This window comes from Carlito syrichta, unplaced genomic scaffold (assembly GCF_000164805.1).
Source record: "Carlito syrichta isolate Samal-C Ts95f unplaced genomic scaffold, Tarsius_syrichta-2.0.1 Scaffold302276, whole genome shotgun sequence".
In the NCBI taxonomy this organism is placed as follows: domain Eukaryota; kingdom Metazoa; phylum Chordata; class Mammalia; order Primates; family Tarsiidae; genus Carlito; species Carlito syrichta.
Genome location: NW_007246372.1, coordinates 493,260 through 521,160, shown reverse-complemented (window position 1 = coordinate 521,160; position 27,901 = coordinate 493,260). Strand labels below are relative to the sequence as shown.

Genomic DNA, 27,901 nt, shown 5'->3' with positions numbered 1-27,901 from the left:
CACTCCGCTTCTGCACGAGGACCCCTGTGGCTCTGGCGTGATCACGGGGCTGGTAACCGGTGAGCTGGGATGGGGCTGCGCTGGGGTGCGGAGCCGAGGCCAGGATTTCTCCCCGCAACGAGGAACCATTGCTATGGAAACCAGAGCGCTGGGCTGGCGGAAATTGTGGCTCCGTGGTTGTGACAGGTCTTCTCTCTCCGGAAGACCCTCGCCTGAAGCTTCGCAGCACGGCTACATCCTGAACGAACCCGCCCGCCCTCCTGCATCAGAGAGGTAAGACTGTTGGGTTCTTGACATCCAACAGGTAAGGTCTATTCTAATGCCAGCTCCCCAGGAATCCCACCTGGCCCACCCCTGGAAGTGGCACCTCGCTCCCATCAACTCGTGAACATTGTTCTACGTTTGCAACCTGGTATTTTAAGAACGCCCCGCGGTGTTTGCCAACTTTGCCCAGAAAAAACTGGCTTTCGGACCTTGCTTTGCGACCCTGAACAAGTCTGTTTTCCCTCTGTGCCTCTTTTTCCTCTTGTATAAACTGGAGGTATTAACTTTAGATGTCGGTCTGATTAAGTTGCTTTGAAGATCGAAGCAGATGGGAAAAGCCAAAAGTTTCTTGGTTTGTAAAGTGGTGAAACTGAGTTGCTGTTTCTACACTTCCCTCTCCCTCATGCTAAACTTTCTTCAAATCTCTTGTCATTGCTTCAGGTGGTCTCAGTTTCAGGTAGAAAACTCCCTAGCCTCCAATCTGGAATAAATCCCTTTACTCTTCACTCCCACGATGCACTGCAATTTAACTTCCCTAACAAATGCAAGAAGAATAGTTATCATTTTTAGAGGGCTCACTCTGTGCCAGGCCCTGTGTGAAACGCTTTACCTGGATTATCTCATTTAACTTCACATCCTTTTAAGTTAGGCACTTTTATCCCAATTTTCCAGCTCTGTTTGCCTGTATTTACCTGTTTAATATCTGTCTCCCCTTCTAGGCTTTGAGCACTTTGAGAAAATGGGGCATGACTGTCTTGGACATTTCAGTATCTTCAACACTGAATACAGTGCCTGATAAATATTTCTTGACTAGCATGAACATGACTGACTCGCCTCCCATCACAATCCTCACACTCAAGAGTAGTGTCTTTTCACAGATTTGTTGCTGTGATGAACAGCACATTCCTCCATACATACTGAGCACTGGATTGGGGGTCTCTCAGTCCACTTCCCTCTGGGTTTTCTGACAATGAGGATCCAAAACCCTCCAGATCCCTTAGCATTTACACTTTCACTTTGCTTTGGGGAGCTTTTCCTTACCCTCATATAACCTTTAGAAAAACCAGCCAACCCTTTCTGCCCTTCCTGGGGAGAGCCTGATGCATTTGACTCTAGGTCATTGGCAGGTATAATTTGTCTATGCAACCTTTGGCCTTCCTTTCTAGAAGCTTAGGAACCACCCCAACCCAGCCCCTCCCTGAAATTCTAGAGAAATATGGCCAGAGAACTCATCCTTTCCAGAAAACCTGTCAGTTAGAAGGAAGAGTCACAGTTGTTGGCATCATTCCTTCGTTCAGCAAATATTTATCAAGCACTTGCTTGGGAACATGGAGCTTGGCACACTGGTGGGTGATAGAGTGAGAGCTAAGGTAGACACTTCCATATCCCTAAAGGACTCACAGTCTCTTGGGGAGACAGACATTAATCAAATAATCAGTCAGGTCAAAGCCAGACCACATCTTCAGTAAGGAAGGTTAGGAAAGACAGAACATGGGGCTGAAAAAGCCTGGAGCAGGGAGTTGATCAAACATGGCAGCAGTGGGGGGTTGCTCCCAGGAGGTCTCCTTTAAGAAAGTGATCCTTAGACTAAGGTCATAAGGATTCTTAGACTTCTGCAGTCCTTTGCTGAATGGAACAGATCAGGATCTGATAGGCTTATAAGGAAAGGGGATTCTGGACTGAGAGAGCAGCAGATGCAAAGGTCTCTGGCCTGAGAGGACAAGATATCCCTATGGCTCAGTCTATCTGAGAACCTTCGGGACATGGGGAAAGCTAATAGAAGGCTGGAGAGGTGAGCAGGAGCCAGGTCACAAATGGCCTTGAGAGCCAAGCTAAAGGGCTCCCTCTTATCCTCACTGTGGACAGCTCCTGAAATGTATGAAGCAGTGAAACAAAACCTTGGCTCCTCATTTGCCTGTGCCTGGTGAAGATTGCCATTTGGCCATGAGAGGTGTGCTCTAAATCCAAATGCCCCTATTTCAGTGAGGCATAGAAACGTGTCCTATTTTTGCAGCTTTGTTTAAGACTAGGAAAGTGGGAGACCTGAGATTTCTGTTTTTTTTTTTTTAATTTTTAATTTTAAAGATGTGGGGTACAATTATGGGCCTGAGATTTCTTAGGAGAAAGCAGAGGCCTACCTCTCCTGGGGTGCATGCCACAGTTCTACACAGGCAGTGTGGCGTGGGTGTGGCTAATCTTCCTGAGGTCCCGCTGCCTTTCTGCACTTGCTCCTGGGGTTGTTGTGGTCCCCATTACACTGTCCCCTAGGAGGCTTTCAGGTGTGCCCTTCTCCAGGCCCTCTTTAGAGGGAAGGTGCAGGAGCATGTTTAACAATTTCAGACTTAGCACTTGATATCAGTTTCATATGGGCATATCCTGTCTCTTCAAAGAGATAATTCTTGGAGTTGGGAATCTGGAACCCTCCCTGTACTTATGCCAACCCCCTCCAGTGACTCCCAACACAGTGGGCTCTGATTCCATATCAGTGGCTTAAGGTCTAATGATTTGGGCATAAAGTCAGAAGACTAAGCTGGAACACCGTGCAAGTGGTTCCCACTTAGAGGGGCTGAAAGGCAGGAGAGAACTTGGGAGAGGAGAAGAGGGCTATGTGAGCTCAGAAGGAGAGTCAAGCCAGGACATAGCTTAGGGACACAAGTCGACTGCCTGACTAGAAATGTGGAGCCCCTAGCGGGAGGCCTCAAGTGCTACACTTGGGGACTTGCACTTTGTTCTGTAAGGCAGTCACGTTAGACCACCTGAGAAACATGCTGAAAATACAGATTCATGCTTCTTACCCTGAGAGTCTGACTCAGTTTGGAGAGGGGCCTGAGTATCTGTATTTCAGTAAGCCTACTGGGTAATTCTACTGTGATGGTCAGGGGACCACCTTGGGGTATCCTATGGGCCCATTCATCCACTTCCCAGAAATCCCCTGGGGTTGGCCTGCTGGGGTCCTGCCTTCTAAATATCCTCTCCTTCCCTACAGTTTTCCATAAACACAGCCTAGCAGAAAGATCCAGTTGTCACACTTCACTCACTGCTGATCCACCGCCTTGATGACAGCACCCCCGTGTGCCTTCCCAGTTCAGTTCCGGCAGCCCTCAGTCAGCGGCCTCTCTCAGATCACCAGAAGCCTGTATATCAGCAATGGCGTGGCCGCCAACAACAAGCTCATGCTGTCCAGCAACCACATCACCACAGTCATTAATGTCTCGGTGGAGGTGGTGAACACCTTCTATGAGGATATCCAGTATATGCAGGTGCCTGTGGCTGATGCACCTATCTCACGTCTCTATGACTTCTTTGACCCTATCGCTGACCACATCCATTGTGTGGAGATGAAGCAGGGCCGTACACTGCTGCACTGCGCTGCTGGCGTGAGCCGCTCAGCTACCCTGTGCCTTGCCTACCTCATGAAGTACCATGCCATGTCCCTGCTGGACGCCCACACATGGACCAAGTCATGCCGGCCCATCATCCGGCCCAACAATGGCTTTTGGGAGCAGCTTATTCACTATGAGTTCCAGCTGTTTGGCAAGAACACTGTACACATGGTCAATTCCCCAATGGGAGTGATCCCTGACATCTATGAGAAGGAGGTCCGTTTGATGATTCCACTCTGAGTCATGCTGCCAGGCCCTTCATTGGGGTCAGAGGTACAGGACTGCTGTTGGTCCTATACCAAGGTCCAGATTTGAACTTTCCACTTTTGTTGATACAGAAAAAAACAGATGATGCCTTTTAGGAGGGAAAGAAAAAAGAAAAAGTTGCTGCAGCTTTTAACCTTATAATCCATACTTTAAAAATTAGTCTCACTAATTGTGAGATGGTGAAAATAAGTTTTCTACCCTGTGAGTGGCTGGCCAAGGGATGGGATGAGGCAAGTGGTGGGCAGTACAAAGAGACCACCCAGTGGCATAGCAGGCCTGAAACCCCACAGCCCTCCCTCAGAATGACTAACCTGGGAGTGAGTCTTCCACAATCCCACCTCATTCTTTCAAATCCAAAGCCAGAGCCTTAACCATCATGGCACCTTGTGTGCTTCTCAGTCTACTGGGTAAGTAGCCTTCAAGTGGTGCTCCAAGAGTCCTGGGGGTTGGCCACCCCTGCTTCCACCTTCACTACTATGGCCTAACTCTGGTTTTCTAGATGGGACTTCTACATAAGATAGTTTTGAAAGAAAGCATTCCATGGTATAAATTAAATTTTTTTTTCTTTAGTGCTTTTGTACATGGTAAGGTCTCAAAGAGCCCTCAGCAATCCTCCAACCTTTGATGAAGGTGGCATTTGTCCCCTTCTCTAGAACACCTGAAAACAAGCTTGATATTAGGACTCAAAAGTTCTTCTCACAGGCCTTGGCCTGAAAAACTAGAGCTGTTGACCAGGACCCAGCCCTAATACTTCCTCTTCATGTAACCTGGGACCTCTGGCAACTTCAGTATCCTCATCTGTCCAAACAATGACAGTTCTTTTCTCAGTTGCCATGAAGACTGAATAATTCCTTAGCACAGTTCCTGGCATGTGGTGGTACTTAATGTAAATGGCAGCTCTCGTCATGAATTTCTTTGGCTCAGATCAGCACAGTCATCTCATAATGTCATTTCCCCTATCTGTGCACAGGCCTTTATTGTTTACAAAATGCTTTTCTAAAAAGTCACCCTGTGTAAAAAAAAAGAAATAAAGAAAAGATTTGGCTGGGCTCAGCGGCTCAGCCTGTAATCCCAGCGCTTTGGGAGGCCAAGGTGAGTGGATTGCCTGAGCCCGTGGGTTCGAGACCCGCCTGGGCAACTTGGCAAGACCTCATCTCTACAATAAATCAAAAATTAGCTGGGCGTGGTAGCGTGCACCTGTAGTTCCAGCTCCTTGGAAGACTGAGGCGGAAGGATCACCGGAGCCCAGCAGGTCGAGGCTGCAGTGGCCGGGAGTGGCCACTGCATGCCAGTCTGGGTGACAGAGTGAGAATTCAACTCAAAAAAAAAAAAAAGAAAAGATTTAAGTCCTTTCAGACCCTACCTCAGAGAAGGCCTGACTTAGAAGCCCTTTCAGAGCTTCCATTGTGCATAACCCAGGTGTGACCTGGGGATCCGAAGCAAGGAATACATTCTGGCTTCCTCCAAAAGGCCTTATTTAGAATCACTGATCATTAGGACCTGTGCCCCTGGCTGACTTCCAGAATTCACAGGGGGGATGTCAAAGGGACAAATTAGTAGGCTCCACCAGTAGGCCCTGGAATCCAGGGCTGTTCACTTCCCCTGGGTGCCTGAGGATCTGGCTCAGGATCAGCTATTCGAATCCAGAGGTTTTCAGACAAGCAACACATACAAAAGCATAGCTGCTCTACTTGACACAGAATTGTAGCTCCAGAGTCCAGTAGAGGCCAAGTGCCCTTTCTCTCAAACCTACCTGCATTTACTTTCACAGAGGGAGTGCTAAGGGTGCTATATGGGGGAGCCAGGAGAGAAGATGGAAAATCACTGTTCTGGACCAATCTTCTGTATTACAGATGGAAGAACAGGCCTACAGAACCCTGGGCTGGTATGGCAGAGCTCCCACAAAACAACTTTTCTGACAGAAACCCAGATGGAAAATTTTGTTTAAGGCATTTTAAAAAAAGAACTTTGGATAATTTCTTTTTATTTTAAAAATTGTAAATCAGCATACCATAAAAGTAACTTTTTTGAATGTACAGTTTTATGAGTTTTAACACACAGAGTCATGTATCCACCACCACAATGAGGACACAGAGCAGTTCCATCACCTAAAAAATCCCCTCATGCTTTCTCTTGTGGTTGCCCCACTCCAGCCTCTTGCACACACTTATCTGTTCTCTGTCTCTCTTGCCTTTGCCAGAATGTCACATAAGTAGAGTTATAAAGGATGTAACCTGAAGATTGCCTTCTTTCACTCAGTGTAATATCTCTGTGATTCATTCATGTCATTGCTTTTTATAGCTGAGTAGTATTTCATTGCATTGATGTACCACAGTTTGTTCTAGATTTACCCACTGAAGGATATTTGAATTGTTTCTAGTTTTTGGCCATTAAAAATAAAGTTACTGTAAGCATTTGTATATAGGTTTTTAAGTGAGCATATGTTTTCATTTCTCTAGAATATACACCTCAGAGTGGAATGCTGGGTCATATGGAAAGGTATATTTAATTTTGTAAAAAGCTGCCAAACTTCTAGAGTGGCCATTTTGCATTCCCACCTGCATTGTATGAGAAATCCAGTTTCTCTGCTTTCTTGCCAATAATTTGTACTGCCCATATTTTTTATTTTAGCCATTCTGATAGGTGTGTGCATTAGCTCTTTATGACTTTTACTTGCCTTCCCTAATGGTTAATGATGTTGAACATCTTTTTGTGTGCCTTATTTCCTTCCATATTCCTTCTATGGTAAAGTGTCTATTTAAGAGTTTTGCCCTTTTTTTTGTTGCTGTTGCTGGGTTGGTTTTTTCCTCACTGTTGAGCTTTGAGTATTACAAATCCTTTATCAGATATATGACTTATAAATATTTTCTCCCAGTCTGTATCTTATCTTTTCATTCTCTTAAAAGTGTCTTTTAGAGCTAGGAGCAGTGGCTCACGCCTATAATCCCAGCACTTTGGGAGGCAGAGACAAGAGGATTACCTGAGCTCAGGGATTCAAGACCTGCCTGAGTAACATGGTGAGACCTTGTCTCTACAATAAATAAAAAAATCAACTGGGTGTGGTGACATGTACCTGTGGTTCCAGCTGTTTGGAAGGCTGAGGCAGAAGGATCGCCTGAGCCCAGCAGGTCGAGGCTGCAGTGCCCGTGAGCATGCCACTGCACTCCAGCATGGGCAACAGAGTGAGAAACTGACTCAAAAAAAAATGTCTTTTGCAGAGCAAAAGTTTTTAATTTTGATGAAATACAATTAATTTACCAATTTCTTATTTTGTGGACTGATCTTTTGGTGCCATGTCTAAGAACTCTTTGCCTAACCCCAGATCACAAAGAGAAAACTGTAATGTTTTAAAGTTTTATATTTTTCATTTATTTCAGTGATTTTTTAAAAATGAGGTATGAGGTTTAGGTTGAGGCTTATTTTTTTCATATGGATATCCATTGATACCAACTTCATTTGTTGAAAGTTGTCCTTTCTCTATTGAGTTGCCGTTGTACCTTTGTGGGGGTCTATTTGTGGACTCTACTCTGTCTGATATACGAATCTTTCCTCTCACTAATACCACACTATCTTGACTATCTCCTTCCAATTTTTTTCATCTTTTCAAAAATTGTTTTGATTCTAGTTTCTTTGCCTTTCCATATAACTTTAGGAATCAACTTGTCTACATCATCATCAACAACAAAAAAATCCTGCGGGAATTGTTTTAATTCTATCAATCAACTTAGGGAGTGTTGACATCTTCACTGTGTGACATCTGATCCATGAACATGATATGGCTCTCCATTGACTTAGGTCTTTGATTTCTTTCATCAGTATTTGTAGTTTTCAGATCTTATATGTACATGCTGTTATTTTTATAAATGTATGTGTAATATGTATTGTTATTTTTAAAACTTAAACAAGTTTATTTGGATAAATATCCCTTATTCAAAATCAGAAGTGTTTCAGGTTTTGGAGTATTTGGGATCTTTGGATTTGGGAGGCTTAACCTGTATTTCCTTTGGGAGTGTGTTGTAAACTATTTATCCAGTGGCTCATTGTTAGTATATAGAAATACAATTGATTTTTTGTATGTTGGGCTTGTATCCTGTGACCTTGCTAAACTCACTTATTCTAGGAGTGTTTTTGTACGTTCCTTGGCAGTCTGCATGTAGACATCCATGTTGTCTGCAAATAGTAATTGTTTTATTTCTTCCTTTCTAATCTGATTACCTTGGTTTATTATACTTGCTTTATTATACTGTCTAGGATAAGTATGATGATCTTTGTAAGTGGTAAGAATAGAAAATGTTGCATTGTTCCTGATCTTAGAAAGTGTTCAGTCTTACACCATTAGGTGTAATGTTAGCTGTATGTTTTTTGTAGTTGCCTTTGTTAGATTAAGGAAGAGATTAATGAAAGGTGGGAAATTATTCCTTCCTCTTCTGTTTTCTGAAAGAGATGTGCAGAATTGGTGTTTTTCTTCTTTAAATACTTAGTAAAATTCACCAGTGAAGCCATCTGAGTCTAGAGATTTCATTTTCAGGATTAACAATGAATTCAGTTCCTTTAAAGAACTGGCTACCTTTTGTTTCATTGACTGTTTTTCCGTGTTCTGTTTCATTGAGTTTTGCTCTTTATTTCATGTTTTCTGTTTGCTTCAAGTTTATTTTGTTGTTTTTTTCTAACTTTGTAAGATAGAAATTTACTAACTAGAGGCCTGCATCTCACAAATTTTGATTTGCTGTTTTCATTTTTGTTCATTTCAAAATATTTCCTAATTTCTGCCAGGTGTGGTGCTCATGTTTTTAATCCCAGCACTCTGGGACACCAAGGTGGTGGGATTGCTTGAGCCCAGGAGTTTGAGACCAGCTTAAGCAATGTAGTGAGACCTCATCTCTACCCCAAAAAAAATAAAATAAAATAAAATAAATGAGCTAGGTGTGGTGGTGCGTGCCTATGGTCCCAGCTACTCAAGAGGCTGAGGTAGAAGGATTGCCTGAGCCCAGGAGGTGGAGGCTGCAGTGATCTGTGATCATGCCACTGCACTCCAGCCTCGGTGACAGGATGAGACTCCCAACTTTAAAAAAAAATTGATTTCCCTTGAGATGACCTCCCTTACCCATAGATTATTTAGAAATGTGTTTTAATATACTTCTAAAGTTTATTACAAATATATTGTCTTTCTGTTGTCGGTTTCTAGTTTAATTCCATCATAGTCAGAGAACATACATTATAAGATTTCAATTATTTTAAATTTGTTAAAATTTAATTTATTTTGTAGGATATGCTTTATCATGACTTCATGTATACTTGACAAAAGAGGATATTTTGGATGGAATTCTATAAATTTCAATTAGGCCTAATTGACTGATTGTGGTTTCAATTCTTTTATACCATTCCTGATTTTCTGTGTACTTTTTCTATTGATTTCTGTGAGAGGAGTGTTGAAATATTCAGCTATAACTGTGTGAACTTTTCTGTCTCAGTTCTATTAATTTTTGTTTCGTGTATTTTGAAGCTTTGTTATTAGGTGTATAAATGTTTAGGATTGTTTTGTCTTCATAATTAATTGATTTTTTTTATCAATATGCAGTATTGCTATCCTGTTAGTTTGTTAGAGTATATTTTGTCTGATATTAATATAGCCACTCAAGCTTTGTTTTGATTAGTGTTTGTATGATATAGCTTTTCCACTCTTTTACTTTTAACCATTCTATATCATTATATTGAAAATGAGTTTCTTAGCCGGGCTCGGTGGCTCAGCCTGTAATCCCGCGCTTTGGGAGGCTGAGGTGAGTGAATTGCCTGAGCCCGCGGGTTTGAGACCCACCTGGGCAACTTGGGGAGACCTCATCTCTACAATAAATCAAAAAAATTAACCGGGCGTGGTAGCACGTGCCTGTAGTTCCAGCTACTTGGAAGACTGAGGCAGAAGGATCGCCGGAGCCCAGCAGGTCAAGGTAGCGGTGGCTGGGAGCGGCCACTGCACTCCAGTCTGGGCGACTGAGTGAGACTTCAACTCAAAAAAAAAAAAAAAAAGAAAATGAGTTACTTGTAGACAGCATATATTTGGGTCATTTTTTTGTATATCTAATTTGACAATCTGTTTTTTAATTGGTGTGTTTAGACCATAATTATTGACATTCAGATTGAGGTCTATTATATTATTTGTTTTCTGCATATCCTTTCTATTTTCCATTTCTAAGTATTCTATTGCAATTTATCTATTATGTTTTGACTGTATCTCTTTGTATAGTTTTTTTAGTGGTTGCAATAGAGATCACAAGCCCTCTCTCCCCACAAAAAATGGACTTACTGTTTGGAGGGCAGGCCCTTTGTAGTACACTTGGAATTTGTTCCTCCAGATCAAACAATTAACCCAGATTTTTATCTGGACATTTTAAGAAGGTTGCATCACAATTTGCAGAAGAAATGTCCCAAGTTATGGCAAACAGGTAACTCGTTCTTCCACCATTACGATGGATCTGCCCAAATTGTGCTGAGTGTTCAACAGTTTTTGACCAGAAACAACATGACTCCTGTGCCCCACACTCCCCTATTCACCCTATCTCATCCTGAGCATCTTTTTGTTTGTTTGTTTCCCTGAATGAAAAGTCCTTAAAGGGAAATGTTTTGCTGATGTGGAAGAAGTGAAACCAAAAATGGCAGAAGTATTAAAAGGCATTAAAACTGACAAGTTCAGCTGGGCTCCGTGGCTCAGCCTGTAATCCCAGCATTTTGGGAGGCTGAGGTGAGTGGATTGCCTGAGCCCGCGGGTAAAATACCTTTTGATATTGTCCACAGATTTTGGATAATGTATTAGTTTCCTCCTGCTGCTGTAACAAAATGCCACAAATTTAGTGGCTTAAAACAACACCATTTCATTATCTCACAATCTCTGTAGGTCAGAAGTCTGACTGGACTTTGACTGGGTCCTCTGCTTAGAGCCCAACTCCAAAAAAACCAAAAAACCTGACAAGTTCAAAAAATTTTGAGCGGTAGAAAAAGCATCTCAGTAGATGTATTGCATCAAACGGAAAGTACTTTGGAGGTGACTGAAGTTTAAACATGTAAGAATTTTTTACAAATAATTACAAATTAATTACACAAATAATTTGACAAATAAACAATTTTTTACAAATAAATTCTGGGTTTTTGGAGATCTGCCCTCATATAATATACATACTTGAAATTTTCATACTCTACTTAGAATTAATATTTTACCACTTAAAGTTGAATATAAAAACTTTACTACCATATAGTTTTCTTTTTTCTTTTTTTGAGTTGGAGTCTCATTCTGTCGCCCAGACTGGAGTGCAGTGGCACGCTCCCAGCCACCACAGCCTTGACCTGCTGGGCTCCGGCGAGCCTTCCGCCTCAGCCTTCCAAGTAGCTGGAACTACAGGCATGCGCTACCATGCCCGGCTAATTTTTTGATTTATTGTAGAGATGAGGTCTCACCAAGTTGCCCGGGCAGGTCTCGAACCTGTGGGCTCAGGCAATTCACTCACCTCAGCCCCCCAAGGCAAGGGATTACAGGCTGAGCCACGGAGCCTGGCTCCATATCGTTTTCTTTACCCCTCCCCCGCCACTTTATGTTGTAGTTGTGATGTGTAGTACATCTACATTTATTGAAAATCCTATCAGTATTATGATTTTTTTTTTTTTTTGAGTTGGAGTCTCACTCGGTTGCCCAGACTGGAGTGCAGTGGCCACTCCCGGCCACCGCAGTCTCGCCTGCTGGACTCTGGCGATCCTTCCGCCTCAGCCTTCCGAGTAGCCAGAATTACAGGCATGCGCTACCACGCCCGGCTGATTTTTTTTTCATTTATTGTAGAGATGAGGTCTCACTGCCCAGGCGGGTCGCGAACCCGCGGGCTCAGGCAATCCACTCACCTCAGTCTCCCAAAGGCGCGGGATTACAGGCTGAGCCACCGAGCCCGGCTAGAATTATGATTTTTGCTTTCAACCATCATACATACATTAAATAACTTAAGAGGAGAATATTTACTATTTCTATTGCTCTTCTTATATTCCCTTAAATTCGAAGTTTCCCTTTGGTATCATTTCTCTTCTGTTTGAAGAACTTCTTTTAACATTTTTTAAGAGGAGGACTTCTGGCAATGAATAATCTCAGCTTTCCTTAATTTGAGAATTTCTTTGTCTTCATTCATGAAAGTTGTTTTTACTGGTATAGACTCCTGGACTGACTTTTTCTTTTTCATTCAGCAGTTTAAATATATTCCATTGACTTCTGGCCTCTATGATTTCTGATCATAAATCCACAGTCTTTCTAATTGTTGTTTCCCAGTAGATAATACTTCATTTTTCTCTGGTTGCTTTTAAGATTTTTCTTCTTGTCTTTGGTTTTCAGTAGTTTTATTATATGTATGGGCATGGATTTCTTTAGATTATCCTTTTGGAGTTCACTGAGCCTCTTGATTCTGTGTCCTTCAAAAATTTGGGAAGTTTTCAGCTATTATTTCTTCAAATATTGTTTTCTGCACCATATGCTCCTCTAATTCTATATCTTTGATAACATGAACATTAGATCTTTTGATATTGTCCATAGATTTTGGATAATGTATTAGTTTCCTCCTGCTGCTGTAATAAATTACCACAAACTTAGTGGCTTAAAACAACACCATTTCATTATCTCACAATCTCTGTAGATCAGAAGTCTGATTGGACTTTGACTGGATCCTCTGCTTAGAGTCTCACAAGGTCAAAGTCAAGTTGTTTAATAAGGCCAAAACCAAGTGCATTTTTCACTGGAGGCTCTGGGGGAAGAATCTGATTGAAAACTCACTTGGGTTCTTGACTGAATTCAGTTCTTTGCAATTATAGAATAGAAGACCCTATTTCCTTGCTGTCAGCTGGGGGCTAGTCTTTTCTGCTAGAAACTGCCCACATTTCTTCTGTTACTTTCCATGTGGCCCCCCTCCAGAAACAGCAGGTTAAATCCTACTCACATTTTGAATACCTCTAACTTTTCCTTCTGCCAGCCAATGATTAGAAATATCCCACCCAATAATCCTTTCAAGAATTTGTGATTAGAATGAGCCCACTCAATAATCCAGAGGAATCCCAATTTAATTTAGTTTAATTATGTATGTATGTATGTATGTATGTATGTATGTATGTATTTTGAATCGGAATCTTACTCTGTGCAGTGGGATACTCACAGCTACCACAGCCCTGACCTGTTGGACTCAGGCGATCCTTTCAACTCAGCCTTCCGAGTAGCTGGAACCACAGGTGTGCGCCACAATGCCCAGATAATTTTTTTATTTATTGTAGAGTGGAGGTCTTGCCATGTTGCCCAGTCTGGTCTCAAACCCTTGGAATCAGGTGATCTCTCACTTGTGCTGCCCAAAGTGCTGGGACTTTAGGCGTGAGCCACTGCTCCCAGCAGAATCCCAATTTTAAAAACTTCATTTACATCTGCAGTCCCTTTTGTCATGTAAATAACATTCACATTTTCCAGGGAATAGTACAAGAACGTCTTTGGTGTAGGTGTAGGCATTTTGCCCACCATAGATAATTTTTGCTGATCTGTCTTCAAGTTCACTGACTCCTTGTTATCTCCATTCTGCTATTCAAGCCTGTGTATTTTCAAATTTTGATTATTGTATTTCCTTAGTTCTAAAATTTGTTTGGTTGTTTTCTGTATCTTCTATATCTCTGTTAAGACAATCTTTCTTTTTTTTTTTTTGAGTTGGAGTCTCACTCAGTCTCCCAGACTGGAGTGCAATGGCCGCTTCCGGCCACCATAACCTCAACCTGCTGGGCTCCGGCGATCCTTCTGCCTCAGCCTTCCAAGTAGCTGGAATTACAGGCACACACTACCACACCTGGTTGATTTTTTTTTTTTTTGAGAGATGAGGGCTTGCCAAGTTACCCAGGTGGGTCTCGAACCCACAGGCTCAGGCAATTCACTCACCTGGGCCTCCCAAAGCACGGGATTACAGGCTGAGCCACCGAGCCCGGCCCAATATTTCATTTTTAAAGTATTTTTTCTGATGATTCCAACATCTAGGTCATCTCAGAGTTCAGACTTTCCTGGTTCCTTGTTATGCAGAGCAATTTTGGATTACATCCTAGACATCGTCAATATTATGTTTTGAGACTCCAGTTCTTTTTTAAATCCTATGAATTTTTTGTTTTAGGATGCATTTGACCCATTTAGGTTCAGTTCTTATCTGTCTCCTGTGGGCTATAGTTCCAATCAGTTCAGTTTTTAAAGCCTTTGCGTTGTAAATTAGATCTGTTCTAAGTTTGTGCTACCCAGTGGCCTGTCTAAAACCTGGATGTTCTCCTAATAGTTCAGTTCTCAAAGTTATTGGAATACTGTTTAGGGTCAGATCCATCCATGGGAGCGTAGGAGTTCATATGCAACTTTATGGTATACATTTTACTAGCTCACCTATCCACAATCTCTCCCATGCTCTCCAGTTTTTAAAGCCCCCCTTTTCCTGGTACTTTAGGTAGAAATCTGGGCCTTAAGTCTCCTTGCTCTGTCATATGTCTTCTGTGACTGGGTTTGCTCTGAGGCCAAGTGACAGGATGAAGAGAAAAAAGACTGGGGATTCCCCTCCACTACTTTTCAGACCACAGTTTCTTTGGTCAGAGGAAAGGATTTCCCTCTGTCAGAGCTGGTGCTTTTCTGGGGACCGCTGCTACTGCCGCTGCTGAGTTTCAACTTCAGTATGAGGCTTGCCTGGGGGCAGGACCAGACAGAATAGAAGAAAAAAAGGGATTTCCTTCACTCGCTGTCTTCTTGGGGCTCCCACTTCTACTCCTCAGACCAGAAAGACAGGGCTTCTCTTGGAGATCTTTGGTTCTTTCTGTGTCTTAAGAACAGTCCTAGGATTCATACTGCCTTTGAGGCCAGTTTTTAAAGCCCCCCCTTTACTCTACTTCCAAGTTCTGTTTCCGTTCTCCAATCTACCTGCTATTGTTTCTTTTTTCGGAGTCCTCAGATAGCTGCTTCATGCTTTCCATCAGAGCTTTTAGTTGAAACCAGGGGGAGAAACAGACTATGCTTACTCTGTCTTACTTAGATCTAGAACCCTAAGAAATTTATTTTTAAAACATGCTCATTTGTGGAAAAAAGAAAACAAAAATGTCCCACCCACAGTATTAATATCCTCCTAATTGAGTCACCATTGGGTATTGTGGTATATTTCCTTCTTGGCATTTTTTTCATAGTTAAGAAAATATAATTTTGAGCCCTTTTCTAAAGCCCTTTTTAAATATTTAGAATTGGATGTGGAGGGAGCAGGATTTCACATCCTGAGTGGGAGAGGTTGAGGATAAGGTTGAGGGCTATTGAGAGGATCTAAGTTAATTTCCCAAATAGTTCCCTGTGTTTTGCCAACTCAAAATAGAGTGGTCTTTTACTCAGGCAACCTAGGAAGAAGAAGATCCTGCTGAATTTTTAAGGCAGTCCTGTAGTAGGGGGAGAATGAAATGGTCCCACAGCCTGACAGCCTGGCTGGGGACAGGGATTCCAGGCCTCTGTTTGATTTGATGAACCTTTAACTTTCCCATTTCAAAGTGAGGAATTGGCTGGGTGTGGTGGCTCATACTGGATTTCCAGCTCTCTGGGAGGCTGAGGTGGGAGAATCACTTGAGCCCAGGAATTCTAGACCAGCCTGGGCAACATAGGAAGACCTCATCTCTACAAAAATAAATAAATAAATAAATAATAGCCAAGCGTGGCGGTGTATGCCTGTAGTCCCAGCTACTCGGGAGGCTGAGGTGGAAGGATCACCAGGGGCCAGGAGGTCCAGGCTGTGGTGAGTCATGATTGTGCCACTACCTGGATGACAGAGACTCCAACTCAAAAAAAAAAAAAAAAAAAAGTGAGGAATCACTTTCTAACTAATTTATTTAAATTTGGTTTGAAAAGTTTCTGCAAAGTTCATAATGCCCTATCATATACATAGGGACATGACAATGGCTGTATATATTTCTAGCTCTTGACCTTGAAGGACACATCCCTGCTTACTTATCCTGAGATGCTAAATCCAAATGCCCTAAGAATCCATATGACTTTCCACCTCTACCTATATCACCTTGGGATGAAAAGGAGCTTAGGATGAGAGTTGAGAGGTGTGGGGTTTTTTTTTTTTTTTTTTTTGAGTTGGAGTCTCACTCTGTCACCCAGACTGGAGTGCAGTGGCCACTCCCGGCCACCACAGCCTCGACCTGCTGGGCTCCGGTGATCCTTCTGCCTCAGCCTTCTGAGTAGCTGGAACTACAAGTGTGCGCTACCATGCCCGGCTGATTTTTTTTTTTTTTTTTTTGAATTGGAGTCTCACTCGGTCGCCCAGACTGGAGTGCAGTGGCCGCTCCCGGCCACCGCAGCCTCGACCTGCTGGGCTCCGGCGATCCTTCCACCTCAGCCTTCCAAGTAGCTGGAACTACAGGCGCTGCTACCACACCCGGCTAATTTTTTGATTGATTGTAGAGATGAGGTCTTGCCAAGTTGCCCAGGCGGGTCTCGAACCCGCGGGCTGAGGCAATCCACTCACCTCAGCCTCCCAAAGCGTGGGATTACAGACTGAGCCACCGAGCCCAGCTGAGGTATGGATTCTTATCCTGACTTTTCCACCACTTGTCTTTGACTTCAGACAGATCCTGGAATTTTTCTGGAATTTTGCCTACTCTGTAAAATGAGAATCACAATGCCCATCCGTAGTGGTCATAAGAATGTACCCCACAGACCTCCAATTACATAAAGTAATATTGACCAAGGGCCCCCAACTGTGGCATGGAAATTCATCATGTTGATGCTGAGATCAGACTGTCTTCAGGTTCCTTTTAGCTGGTTCATGAGTATAGGAGGGATACTAACGGAGGCCCATTTCTGGAAGACATGCTAGATAGACTTCCACTTGATAAAATATTTTTCCCTGGGGTGGTGTTGGGGAAGAATGCTTTGTGGCCTGAGCTGGGCAATGCCAGGCTGGTAGTTTCTTGTGGCAAACACTCCCTGCAACCCTGGGCCAGACCTCACACAGCCCTTGTAACTTCACACCCTGACTCTGTTCTTCATAGCAAAATGGGAAGCAGGAAATAGCAAAACCTCAAGAATTAGGAGATGAGTTCCTAACCCTGCTTCCCCCTTTGCACAAGGTTGTCTTGGTTCTTCTTCCCTTTGGGCTTCAGTTTCCTGATATGGACAATGAGGATTGAACTAGATCTGTGGTTTTCACACAGGGTACCTGGGAAATCTGGCAGAGGAGCCACAGGGGTGAGGGGGCCCCATGCCCTGCCCTTTTTCAACTACAGGAACTCTGCTTTGGCTTGATTGATATTGGGCTCCAGAATAAGATGGCATGAACATTTAAACAAGAGAAATGTCCAACCCAGGTAGCAGCTACTGCTGGGTCAGAAATCTACCCAGCTAGGGTGCTGGCAATGCTTAGTGAAGGAAGGGGGCCTGGGTACAGTGGCTTATGACTGTAATCCAAGCACTTTGGGAGGCTGAGGCAGGAGGATCGTTTGAGGCCAGAAGTTCAAGAAGAAAGGAGAAGAACATGTGAAAGTTGTGGCAGTCAAGACAGGACAGAAGGAAGCCTAGACACTGAAGGACTCCAGCAGACAAAGGGAACAGGGATGGCGCCATATAGCTGAAAGGGTCAGGTCTGTGGTTGGGCTTGGAGATATCACAACATTCAGGGCTTGTCCTGTCTCCAGTGAGGAGCAGAGAAGGCAGCATCCAGTCCTCACTGTGGTGTGGGCCAAGATTTTACAGTACTTAGGGAGGATGCAGATGTGGTTGACAAGGTCCCACCCAGAGAAGACTAATTCCTTGTGGTTCCAGGCTACGTCCACAAGTTCTCAATCACTCACTCAATAAATATTCACTGATGTGGTAGCCAGTCTCAGAGATGTCCTCAGTGATTCCATCTTCCTAGTATTCCTGCCCTTGTGTAGTCAGTGTGGGAGGACCCTCACTAAATAGGCTTGGCCAGTGCAACCAGTAAGATATTGGAGAAATGACAGAGTGTGACCTTTGAGGTTAGATCAAAAAGGACATTGTGGCTCCTTGCTCTCTTGAATCACTCGCTCTGGTGGAGGCCAGCCACCATGTCATGATGACACCCAAGAATCCTTTGGAGAGGTCCACATGGCAAGGAACTAAGGCCTCCTGCCAACAACCAGGCGAATGACCCATCTTGAAAGTAAATCCTCCAGCCCCAGGCAAGCTTTCAGATGACTGCAGCTTGGGCCAACATCTTGACTATAACCTAGTGAGAAACTCTATGCCAGAACCACCACACTGTGCCACTCTCAAATTTCTGACCCACTGAAACTATGAGATAATGCATGTTTGTTGCTTTAAGCCATAATATTTTGGGATAAATCAATACAACGCACTGTCCCCACTGTCATCTACTTGCCTAGACCACAACAGGCCTGCCATGGTTTCCCTGCCTCCTGTCTCAAGTCTTTCCAATTTTTCCTTTACAGAGGACCACTTATTAAGAAATATTTATTGAAGATCCTGGCTCTTTCCTGCTCAAAACCTTCTGTGGCTTTCCATTAAGTAGCCCATTTCTAGGAAATATTTGCAAACGAGCAGGAACAGTGCAATGGATCTGACATTCCTGAGCTGATTTGAGGGCAGAGTAGGGAGCAAGAAGAGTCCTCGTTTGCCCTGGTTCCCTGGAATGGCAATCCAAGGGCCACCAGGGGAGGGCAGTTGGGGCTGAGACAAGGCTTTGTTCTGAAGTCCACAATGGCAGGATGCCCAGCACAGTCCCAGCTTCCCCGGCTTCCTCCAAGGCAGGGCAAGGGAGCAGGAGGCTGGGCATCCACTGTGATCTGCTCTGGCAGGACCATGGCCTGAGACCTCTCAATGTGCCCTGGAAGGCTGAAGAGGGGTGGGGCAGATAGCCCAGGAGCCTTGTGGTGGACTGGAGGCATCTGTGATAAGACTGAGGTCCTACTATGTTTCAGACACTATTGCTAGGCCCTTCTCATGCATTAGTCCAATACAGCTTCCAGGTGGGGGTAGGTTCTACTGCTGCCCCCTCTTAATACAGAAGCACAGGAGGGAAATACCCTTATCCAAGGTCACACAGCTCAGAGACACCAGGGTTTGAACCCAGGTCTGACTCCAGAGCCCCTGCTCCTGATTTGTATTCTCTCCTGCATACTCCATGCCACTCGCTGTGCTGGTGCCCTCCTTAAGTTCAGCCTGGTGGAGAAGAAAGAGGATAATCTAGCCCAGGGGTGGGATGTGATCAGGGCCCTCCCAGGAGTGGTATAGGGAGCTGGAGTGACCTCCAGCTGGAGCTTCGAACTCAGCTTGGCCTGGCGTGGGGGTGAGAGGAGGGACGAGCTTCCCAAAGAAGGTGATACCTGTCATCCTGAGAAGAGGCTTACTAGCACAGACTGGTTGGAAAGACTGAGGCTCAGAGAGGTGAAGAGACTTGCCTGAAGCAACAGAGCTAGTGAAAGGGAGAGCCTATAGGGACAATGACCTTTCGATGGAGCTCTCCTCTACCTGGGGCCCGCTGAACCCTCTCTCCCATTTATTACTATGATCCTCACTCCTATAGACACTGCCACCGCTAGGCCAGGAGCCACCAACCTGAGGTCATGCTGTTAGTTGGACTCAAACCCAGACTTCCCGACTCCCAGTCCAGTGCCCTCTGTGCCCACCAATTGGAGCTGTGACAGGAAGGGCTTTGGCTGTGTCCTTGAGGGAATCACGTCAATGTCAGATGATCCTGAATCTGGATCTGTTAACAAACCAGCTTCCAGGTCAGGCACAGCCCCAATAATCCTGTGCCTTGTCTCCACAACCACCAGGAGCAGGCTTTGATCTGGTGGGAGGCTCACTCATTAGCCAAACATTCCCAAAGGCCCAGGAGCCTCTGCAAGGAGCCTGTGCGGGGAGGCTCCTGTTATGGCAGGGGCCTCCCTTGGGGAAGGGCCCTGAGTCACCAAGGAGGCTATGTTTGACCAAAGCCATCTCTCCTTCTGTCCTGCCTGGCAAAGCCTGAGACTGGAGTCCAGAGTTACCCAAGCGGCACAGGAACTGGGCTGAGCTAGCAGCATCTCTGAGTCACAAGGATGATGGGTGGCAGGTAATTCAGTCCAGGCCCACTTGCCCTTCTGAAAGGCCAGCCAGGGTGGAGGCTGGGACCAGGAAACCCCATGCTGGCCCTCCAAGGCTTTCCCACCCCCTAGCAGTAGGCTGGCCCTTCTCGCAGCCCTGCCTGGCACTGACTGGCACAGCAGTCCTTTATGAATTCTTTTACTGAATCTGAATGATTCCTCCCTGAATCCCTGTCTCCACAGACCCTGGCCCCAGCCTGGTTTAGTTCCCTGTCCTCACACAAAAAGGAGTCATTTTCCAGATAGGTCTGGAACTTCAGGGAGGGTGAGTGACTAGCACCATCACCCCCTTCCTCACTTCTGGTCCTGCCCACCAGAATCCTCATCTGAATTCTCTCTGCAGGGATCATCATTCCCATTCTGCAGATCAGAAATCTGTGGCCCAGTGAAGGGAGGCTCCCAGTGAGGTGGGCAGTGCAGGATGAGGTCCCAGGTCTCCCCACTCTGGGCTCGGTCCTTATCATTTTTAGCAGGTAGTCTCTGGAGAAGGCAGCCGGGTGGGGGAAGTGAAGTGTATAGAGCCAATGAAAAGCTTAGAGGGCAGCCTGCCAGCCAAGGAGGCTCTGGGCTAGCTCTAGGGGCTAGGACACCTCTGCTCTCCTGTGAGGCCCTTGGGCACAAACCCTTGTCAAGACCCTTCCTCATTAGCTCTACTTTTTGGGTTTCTCTGTTGACCAGGATGAAGTACAGTGATGTGATAATAGCTCACTGCATCCTTGAACTCCTGGGCTCAAGGGATTCTCCCGGAGTGGCCTCCCAAAGCACTGGGATTATAGGCATAAGCCACCATGCCCAGTCAGGTTTCTCTTTTAAAGGAGAGTTGAGTGTTTGGGTTTCATCTCCCAGACAAAGGTTTAGCCATGAGAAGGAAGGAAGATGTATAGCAAGAGGGTACTGGACAGAGCACACAGCACATGCAAAGGCTCCAGTGAGGCGACCTGGTGTCACAAGGAAGTAGGTGAGGCTGGAAGGCAGAGCCCAAGGGGAAGAAGACAGGAGCTGGCAAGCCCGCAGGGGCCAGGCCCTGAGGGACTTGTGGTCTGGGGTAGAAAGTTCTGACTTTGTCCCCAAAGCAGTGAGGAGCCTCAGAGGGTGTGTGTTTTACGAAGATCCTGTTGGGCGAAGGAGGCTGTATAGAAGATGGAGTAGAGGTGCCAGGGCAGGGCTGGGAGGAGGCTGCTGCCATCATCCAGAAGATGGGCAATGGCAGCCCAGGCAGTGGAAGGATTTGAGGGATAGGGCTGGGTTGGGGCCTAGACAGGCCTCGGTGGGTAAGGGGGACGTCCTGGTTTCTGTGTGGGTAGCCCACTGCTTTCTCTATATTGTCTTGACTGTATCTCCAAGGAATGACACAGGTATACAAGCAAAAATAGTTTATTTGAGGACGGATGACCCAAAATTGGGGGCCCAGGGGTGAGGTCACAGCAGCTGCCTGGAGTTGGCACAGACTACCCCAACTCCCTAGGGGAGCCCAGCAGCAAAGAAGCTTTTCCCTGGGCCCCCTAGCTGCCTCCCCCACAGGAGGAAGGATTGTGCAACCGCCAAGAATCATCATCATCGTCATCATAACACTTGAGGTTTTCCGTTTGCCCAGCATTTCTGGGCATAGTAGTCGATGCTAATCATAATAATTACTCTGACAAGCACAGTGACTATGCCAGGCTTGGACCCACCATCCAGTGGTGAGCAGAGTCTGTGACAAGGGTGAGGCAGGCAGAGACAGGAGGTAGGTCTCTGGGAGTCCCCACTCCAGTCTCCAAGGCAACCCTTCCAGAAGGTGCCTCTCTCTCCCATGGCCCCCAGCAAAGGCGGCTACCTGTTCTCCACTTTTCCTATGACCACTGGCCACGGCTGGATTCAGGCTGGGGCTTCCCGGGTGGCCTCAAAGACCCTTGTCAGGTTGGTCCCTCTGCCACAGCCCCCTGCGGGCAGCCCAGGAGGCCACGAACTCGCAGTTGTGGTAAAGGAACATTCCTGAAAGAGTGAGTGCAATGCCCACGTAGCTGAGAGCACTGAGGCAGCTGCCAAACAAGAGCCGGGACAGGATGAGGTTGCCCACAACGGTGAGGTTGCCCAGGACGTGGACGGTGAGGGCCGAGGTGAGGGCCAGCAGGGAGAAGCTGGCCAGGTTGTAGAGCACAGACAGCAGGCAGCTGAGCAGGATGCAGGCCCAGAGGCGGGAGTCAGCAGGAGCGGGTGGTGGGGCCACACCAGCCTCCAGCACCAGGGCGGCTCCCGCCAGCAGGCAGAAGCTGGGCAGCGAGGTGGCGTACAGCAGAGTCACCGCATCCAGCCTCTCCTCCTGCAGCAGGGCACCTGCAACCAGGACAGCAGCTGTCAGCACCCAGGGTAAGACAGCCCCACTCAGCCAACCCAGCATGACCTCCATGGCTACTCCAGAAAGCCTACCTGACCGCCCAGAGGAGGTTAGTGGCTCCTACTCTGAAATGTGATGGTCAAGCATCAGAATCGGACCACCTGGGCTTGTGACTGTGTCCACTCCTCACTATCTACCTGGGCTCACAAGAGGCATTTCACCTCTAGAACCTTGGTTTCCTCAGCTTGAAAGCTGGGTAATAAGAAAGCCTAATACATGAGGCTGTTATACAAATGTAAAAAGATACACACATAAAGTCCTTGTAAAGTGAGTGCTCAAGAAATGTCAAAAAAATTAAAATGTCTGCTATCACTCACTTCGAGCCACCTCTCATAGGCTGGAACAATGATCTGCTTAGGATATCTAAATGATCAATAAGCATGAAAAGTGGCTCAAAAACAAAAAACCTGCAGGGGTCTCCCTGCCCTAGAGGAAAAAGTCCTAGGTTCTTAACCCTGCTTTGAAGACACTACACCAAGTGGCTCCAATGACCTTTCCTGGCCTCATGCCCACCAGGACCCCACACTGCAGCTCTGGCCACCACAGCTGGAACAAGCCAGCAGAAGTTCCCAGTTCTGCCACTTACTAGCCACATGGCCTCTGCATTAAAAAAAAAAAAAAAAAGAAGAGTATTAAAATAATAAATTGTTTGGGTATGTTCATTCATTGCTTCCTTCACATATGACCACTGGGCTGACAGGGAACAAGAAGGTCATTGTGGGCTCTTGGCAAGCACTCATTGTTTATAACCGATGATCAGCATGTTTTGCTACTGACACCGGAGCATGTCAGAAAGAATTCAGGACTAAGAGGGAACCTTTCAGCTTTGCAAGGAAAGGGGGGACCCTGCTGCCTTGCCCACATATGCATGTGTACCTGCGTGTGCCTGTGCGTACACATGCTATCACCAGCTGTTCACAAAGGAAGGGACGCCAAGGGGAAAGGGCAGTATCTGCATGAGGGCAATGATGGTGTGGAACCCTCTCCAAATTCTAGTGGAGAGAGATGAGTAATTGATGCAGGTCCCCTCCTAGGGCTCTGCGGGCTTCTATGCATTTTCTGACACACACTTTCCTAAGAGACTCAGAGATGCTTACTCATAGGCTATGCTCAGAATAGGAAATTTTCTCTCTCTGATGTTTTGGCTTTGTTCTCTAGGCAACAGTCCCTCCGGCTCAAGCATTTCTAGAAAGGAACAGATAATCGGAATGTCTCCTGCTCATTGGCTCCAAATTTAGCACCATTATAAGTTGCCTGTGTAAGGTTCCCTCATAAGAACCTTTGGTGAATTCACCTTTGGAGAACTTCACCCTCTGCGAGGCAGCCAGGCAGTTTCTAACCTCCCCACCCGTCTCCTGAGATCTGCTGCATCCCATTCAGCCTTCCATCTCCCCTCCCTGCAGCAGAAGAGGCAGTGACCCTGTGTCAGACGTAACTCATCCCTACTTGGGGCCCCCAAAATGTCAGCCTCTTCAGTGACTCTTCCTCTGCCAGCCCCCAAGTCCTCCATTTCAACCTCTCCTTTCATGGGAAGATACCCAAGCTTCTGCCACATGCTGACAACAACTGACCCGAGTCTAAATGTTGTCCTCTTGCCACTGGCTTATCCGCTCTTTGCTCTTTCACTAGCTGGATGATACTGGGCAAGCCACCCTCTCCATGCCTTGGTCTCCCTGTGCGTAGTATGGGGGGGCATGTGAGTTGCTTAATACAGGGCTTGATGCCCAGTGGTATCCACTCACTCCAGAAGCTGGCACAATCCTCACACTCTGCTCCTGCTGGCTGCCACCCCATTCCCGGGCCCAGCCTGCTTCCCATTCCCAGAATGTCCTTTCCTGCTCCATCAGTATGAAGAGCCGGGCACAGTGTGGGCACCTAGGGAGAGCCCAGCACTGTTTGCTATCATGATTACATTACTATTATTATCATCCTGCACACCCCCTCCCCTAGGCAGCCTTCTCAGAGCTCCCACAAAGAAGCAACTGCTCTACCACACCTGTGACCACCTTGTCTCTAGAACTCTCTCTTGCCATTGTGATCTCTATTTCTGAGTGTGTATCCCCAATCAGCCTCAGAGCTCTGAGGACAAGAATCGAGTCACGCTGCTCTGTGAGGCAGGTGGGTCCAGCAAAGAACAGACTCAGCAAGCTGGCACCCTGATTCCTAGACTTTCTGTAGGTAGGAGGGTGGCATCACCTTCTACCCTGCAGGCTCGGGGCCTGCAACTGACCCAGGTAGGAGGAAAGCTGCTGGCCCTGCTCACAGCTGCCTGGGCTCTCCTCTTCCTAGACACTTGTTACTATAGACTCTGCTCCCAAGAAAAGAGTTGGCATCAGTCATTTACACTCTAGTCTGAATCTGGCTGTGGTGCATCTCCTGTAACCACTGGCACTAGAAACCTCCTCTTGTTCAAAACCCATCTCAGCCCCAGCTCCAGTCTGTTCCTTGCATCTCTGTCAATCGGGCCTCTGGCCTCGTAAGCCCCCTCCTTAGCACCCTGAGAACCCTGAGCCAGCCTACCAATTCAGCTGGCAGTGCTGTCAAGAAAACCAACATTTAAGGAGTATCTGCTCTGTGCCAGACCCGGGGGGCCAGGTGCTAGGGACCCACATTTTCTCCAAGCCTGACTGGTGGGAAGCAGACAGCTAACCAAGTGGCTATATTAGGGGACAGTCGAAGCCACAATGGGGGAAGCAGAGGACACTGTGGGAGCTCAGAGCAAGCACCCAACCTGCCCAGAGGGTCAGGAGCTGAGACTTGGGAGGGAAGAAGGGAGCTGGCAGAAGCCAAGAGTCCTGGTGCCAGGCACTCGCTGCTTGATGCCTGGCCGGCAACAGCCTCACCTGCAGACCAGAGCTGCCTGGGTCCCTGTGTGAGGACTACGGGGCCTCAGCAGGGGCAGTGTGGGCCTTGAGGCTGGGACCTTCACAGCCTTGCGGCCTTGTCCAGTAGGGACCGGTGGGGTCAGGTTTCCCAGTGCCAACGCATGCCAGGGCTCATGCCTGAGCTCAGTCTCTAGCTCTCATGTAACCTGAGGGCAAAAATAGAACTGGGCTTTGGCCATGCCTCAGGCCCCAAGAGGATGGGGAGAAGGCCAGGGCAGGGCTGAACTCCGACTTCAGTCTTCCCTGACTGCGGGCTGCCTCCAACCCCAGCCCAGTACCCTGGGAGCCCCACTTTCCTTCTCCCACACCTGGGTCACAGGATGTCAGAGCAGGAAGGGCGAGCAAGAGGCCCTTCGGACTCCATCAACTCTGACCCTCCTCCACTGAACAGACGGGGAGGCAGAGGCCCAGATAAGAGCTGGACCTGCCCAAGTATGAGCAAAGATATGGCTGGAACCTGGGCCTTCCTGCCCCGAGTGGGCGCCCTGGCCTCCATCATGTCTCTTTGAGCTGAGAGAAGGGTGGGGTCTGTGATTCAGACACCCCTCAGGAGGACAAGCAGGAAGCCAGCCTCCACCCTCAAGTAGAATGATCTATAAGGGTCTAGGCCTAGAGGCTCTGCCCTACCCTGCCCAGAGGTCCACCTCCCCCCTTCATCAGAGCCAGTGACTAAAGTCACACAGACCAGGCTTCAAATCCTCAGGAGCCATGTGACCCTGCACAAATCATGAATCTCTTTGAATCTCAGGCCTATCTGTAAAAAGGGGATGTAGATGGCATTGACAGGGATGACTCAAGGTCAACACCCAGCACCAGGTCGTCACACTGGAGCTCCCAGTAAACATCAGCCCTTCCCACACTTAACCCAACCCCTTGCCTTCTAAATCCCAGCTCAAGTCTTGCCCTCTTTTTCTCTCCCTGCTCCACGATTTCTGGCCTCCCCTTGGGTTCACAGCCTTATACCACATCACCTGGACAGCAAGAGTCTGACTGCCTGGATTCAAATCTTGCCTCTGCTGCTCACTGGTTAGTGGTCCAGGGCAAGTCTCTCCATCTCTCTATCAAATGGGAATACACTGAGATAAAAGGCTAGACAAAACATGGGACACAGGTCACTGGCAACTATTATTAAATACAGGTTGGGCCTGCAGAGCCTGAGTTGGGGGCTGAACTCACTGAGTTGTTGGCCCTCTCAGAATCTCAGTTTCTGCCTCCTCCAAAGCCATGAACCTCAGTTTCCTCATCTGTAAAATGGGATAATGGCCAAACCCCTCACAGGGACATCCAGGCCACCCATCCACCCAGACCCCCACCTCCTCAGCTGGTGACCCAAGCACTCACTCTGCTGAACTGACTTGAGGCCGCGGAGGCAGGTGGCAGCTAGCAGGAAGCCACAGCCGGTGGGAGGTGCTCGGAACTCTCCGGCCAGGCTGCAGGCGGCCCCCAGGCAGAGGGGGCCCATGGCAGCCAGCTGCAGCGGGTGGTGGCGCCGGCCGAGCAGCAGCGCTGACAGGGCCAGCGTGAACAGGGGTGTGGTGGTGGTGACCAGCTGCGCCAGGTCCAGGGGCACAGCGCTCAGGCCCACGTTGCCGCAGGCCATGGAGGTGCCGAAAGTGAGGCTGAGCAGCAGCACTCGGCGGCGAGTGCCACCTGGCATGGGGCGCCGTGCCCCCCGGTGGCATGCCAGGGCTGCCACCAGCATGTGCAGCGCCGAGAGCAGCAGGGGCCGCCCAAAGCCGTGCACTGTGAAGATCCACTTGTTGAGGCTTGACATGCTAGCTCCTGCCAGCAGCCACACCAGGGCTGCCATGGCCACCCGGGCCCGGCCAGGCTGCCCGAGGGCCTGGGGGCTGCCAGGGGACCACTCGGGGGGCCCAGTCACCCGAGCACCACCAGCTGTTGCCACTACTTCGGCTGAGGTCATCCTGCCATCATGGTGCTCCAGCGGGCAGCGGCACATTCGCACCAGTGGGGCTAGGGCAGGAGGAGGGCTCCCCAGTGACCAGCTCTGGGCCACCAGAGAGCCCAGCTTTGGGCCAGGCCAGATCTTGGTTCCTCGGCGTCTGTGCCCTGTCGCAAACAGGTGAAAGCACAGCTTACTTGTGCCAAGGCCTGTGCCAGCGAGGCTGGGAGCTCGATTCCCGGCTCAGACAGGACAGAGGCAAGGTCGTGGCTGCTGAGATGCCAGGCTCTTCGATGCTCAAGCCTGGGCTCCAGATACCTCTGCCCTGAGCCAGGTGAAGTCACCACTCTCTCCCCCCTCCCTCCGCCTAGTGCCCACGCTGTGCTCTTAGATGGAATCTTCGTTCCTTTTTTCTCTTCGGTCCCCAGGCCGTTAGGGTGGGATCCAGACCCCGGGAACTCCTGCGTGCTCAGGCCGTGACCAGGCCTGGCAGGGGCGATCCGGGCTCTGCGCCTGCGGTGTTCGGGGGAGTCGCGGCTAGCAGCTTCCCGCAGTGCCCGGACGGTGAGCCGACACGACGACCCGCGCTCGGCCGGGGTCTGGCGGCGAGCTCGGCTCGGCTCTACAGGGCCTGCGCCCCCACTCCGGCTCACCGACCTCCGGCGGCGGCTCCGGCGCCGGCAGCGGCTCCCGCCCG

General features: G+C 47.6%; 2 protein-coding genes across 3 annotated transcripts; one reads left to right on the top strand and one right to left on the bottom strand.

Moving 5' to 3' along the window:
• The first annotated feature begins 126 nt into the window (after window positions 1-126).
• On the top strand, window positions 127-4,100 carry DUSP18 (dual specificity phosphatase 18). Of its 2 annotated transcripts, none has more exons than XM_008056185.2 (2): window positions 127-273; window positions 3,251-4,100. In XM_008056185.2, the coding sequence occupies exon 2, from the start codon at window positions 3,321-3,323 to the stop codon at window positions 3,885-3,887; it is 567 nt and encodes a 188-aa protein (XP_008054376.1). In that variant the 5' UTR covers window positions 127-273; window positions 3,251-3,320; the 3' UTR covers window positions 3,888-4,100. The 2 variants fall into 2 exon arrangements, with proteins under 2 accessions (XP_008054376.1, XP_021567092.1); XM_021711417.1 differs by lacking the exon at window positions 127-273 and having other exon boundaries at window positions 3,321-3,486; window positions 3,597-4,090.
• A 17,297-nt stretch (window positions 4,101-21,397) lies between these two features.
• SLC35E4 (solute carrier family 35 member E4) lies at window positions 21,398-27,606 on the bottom strand. Its single transcript, XM_008056184.2, has 2 exons — window positions 26,643-27,606; window positions 21,398-22,355 (listed from the first exon to the last, which is right to left on the bottom strand). Exons 1-2 carry the CDS (start codon window positions 27,259-27,261, stop codon window positions 21,922-21,924), a joined length of 1,053 nt encoding a protein of 350 aa, XP_008054375.1. The 5' UTR covers window positions 27,262-27,606; the 3' UTR covers window positions 21,398-21,921.
• Between the last annotated feature and the right edge of the window lie 295 nt (window positions 27,607-27,901).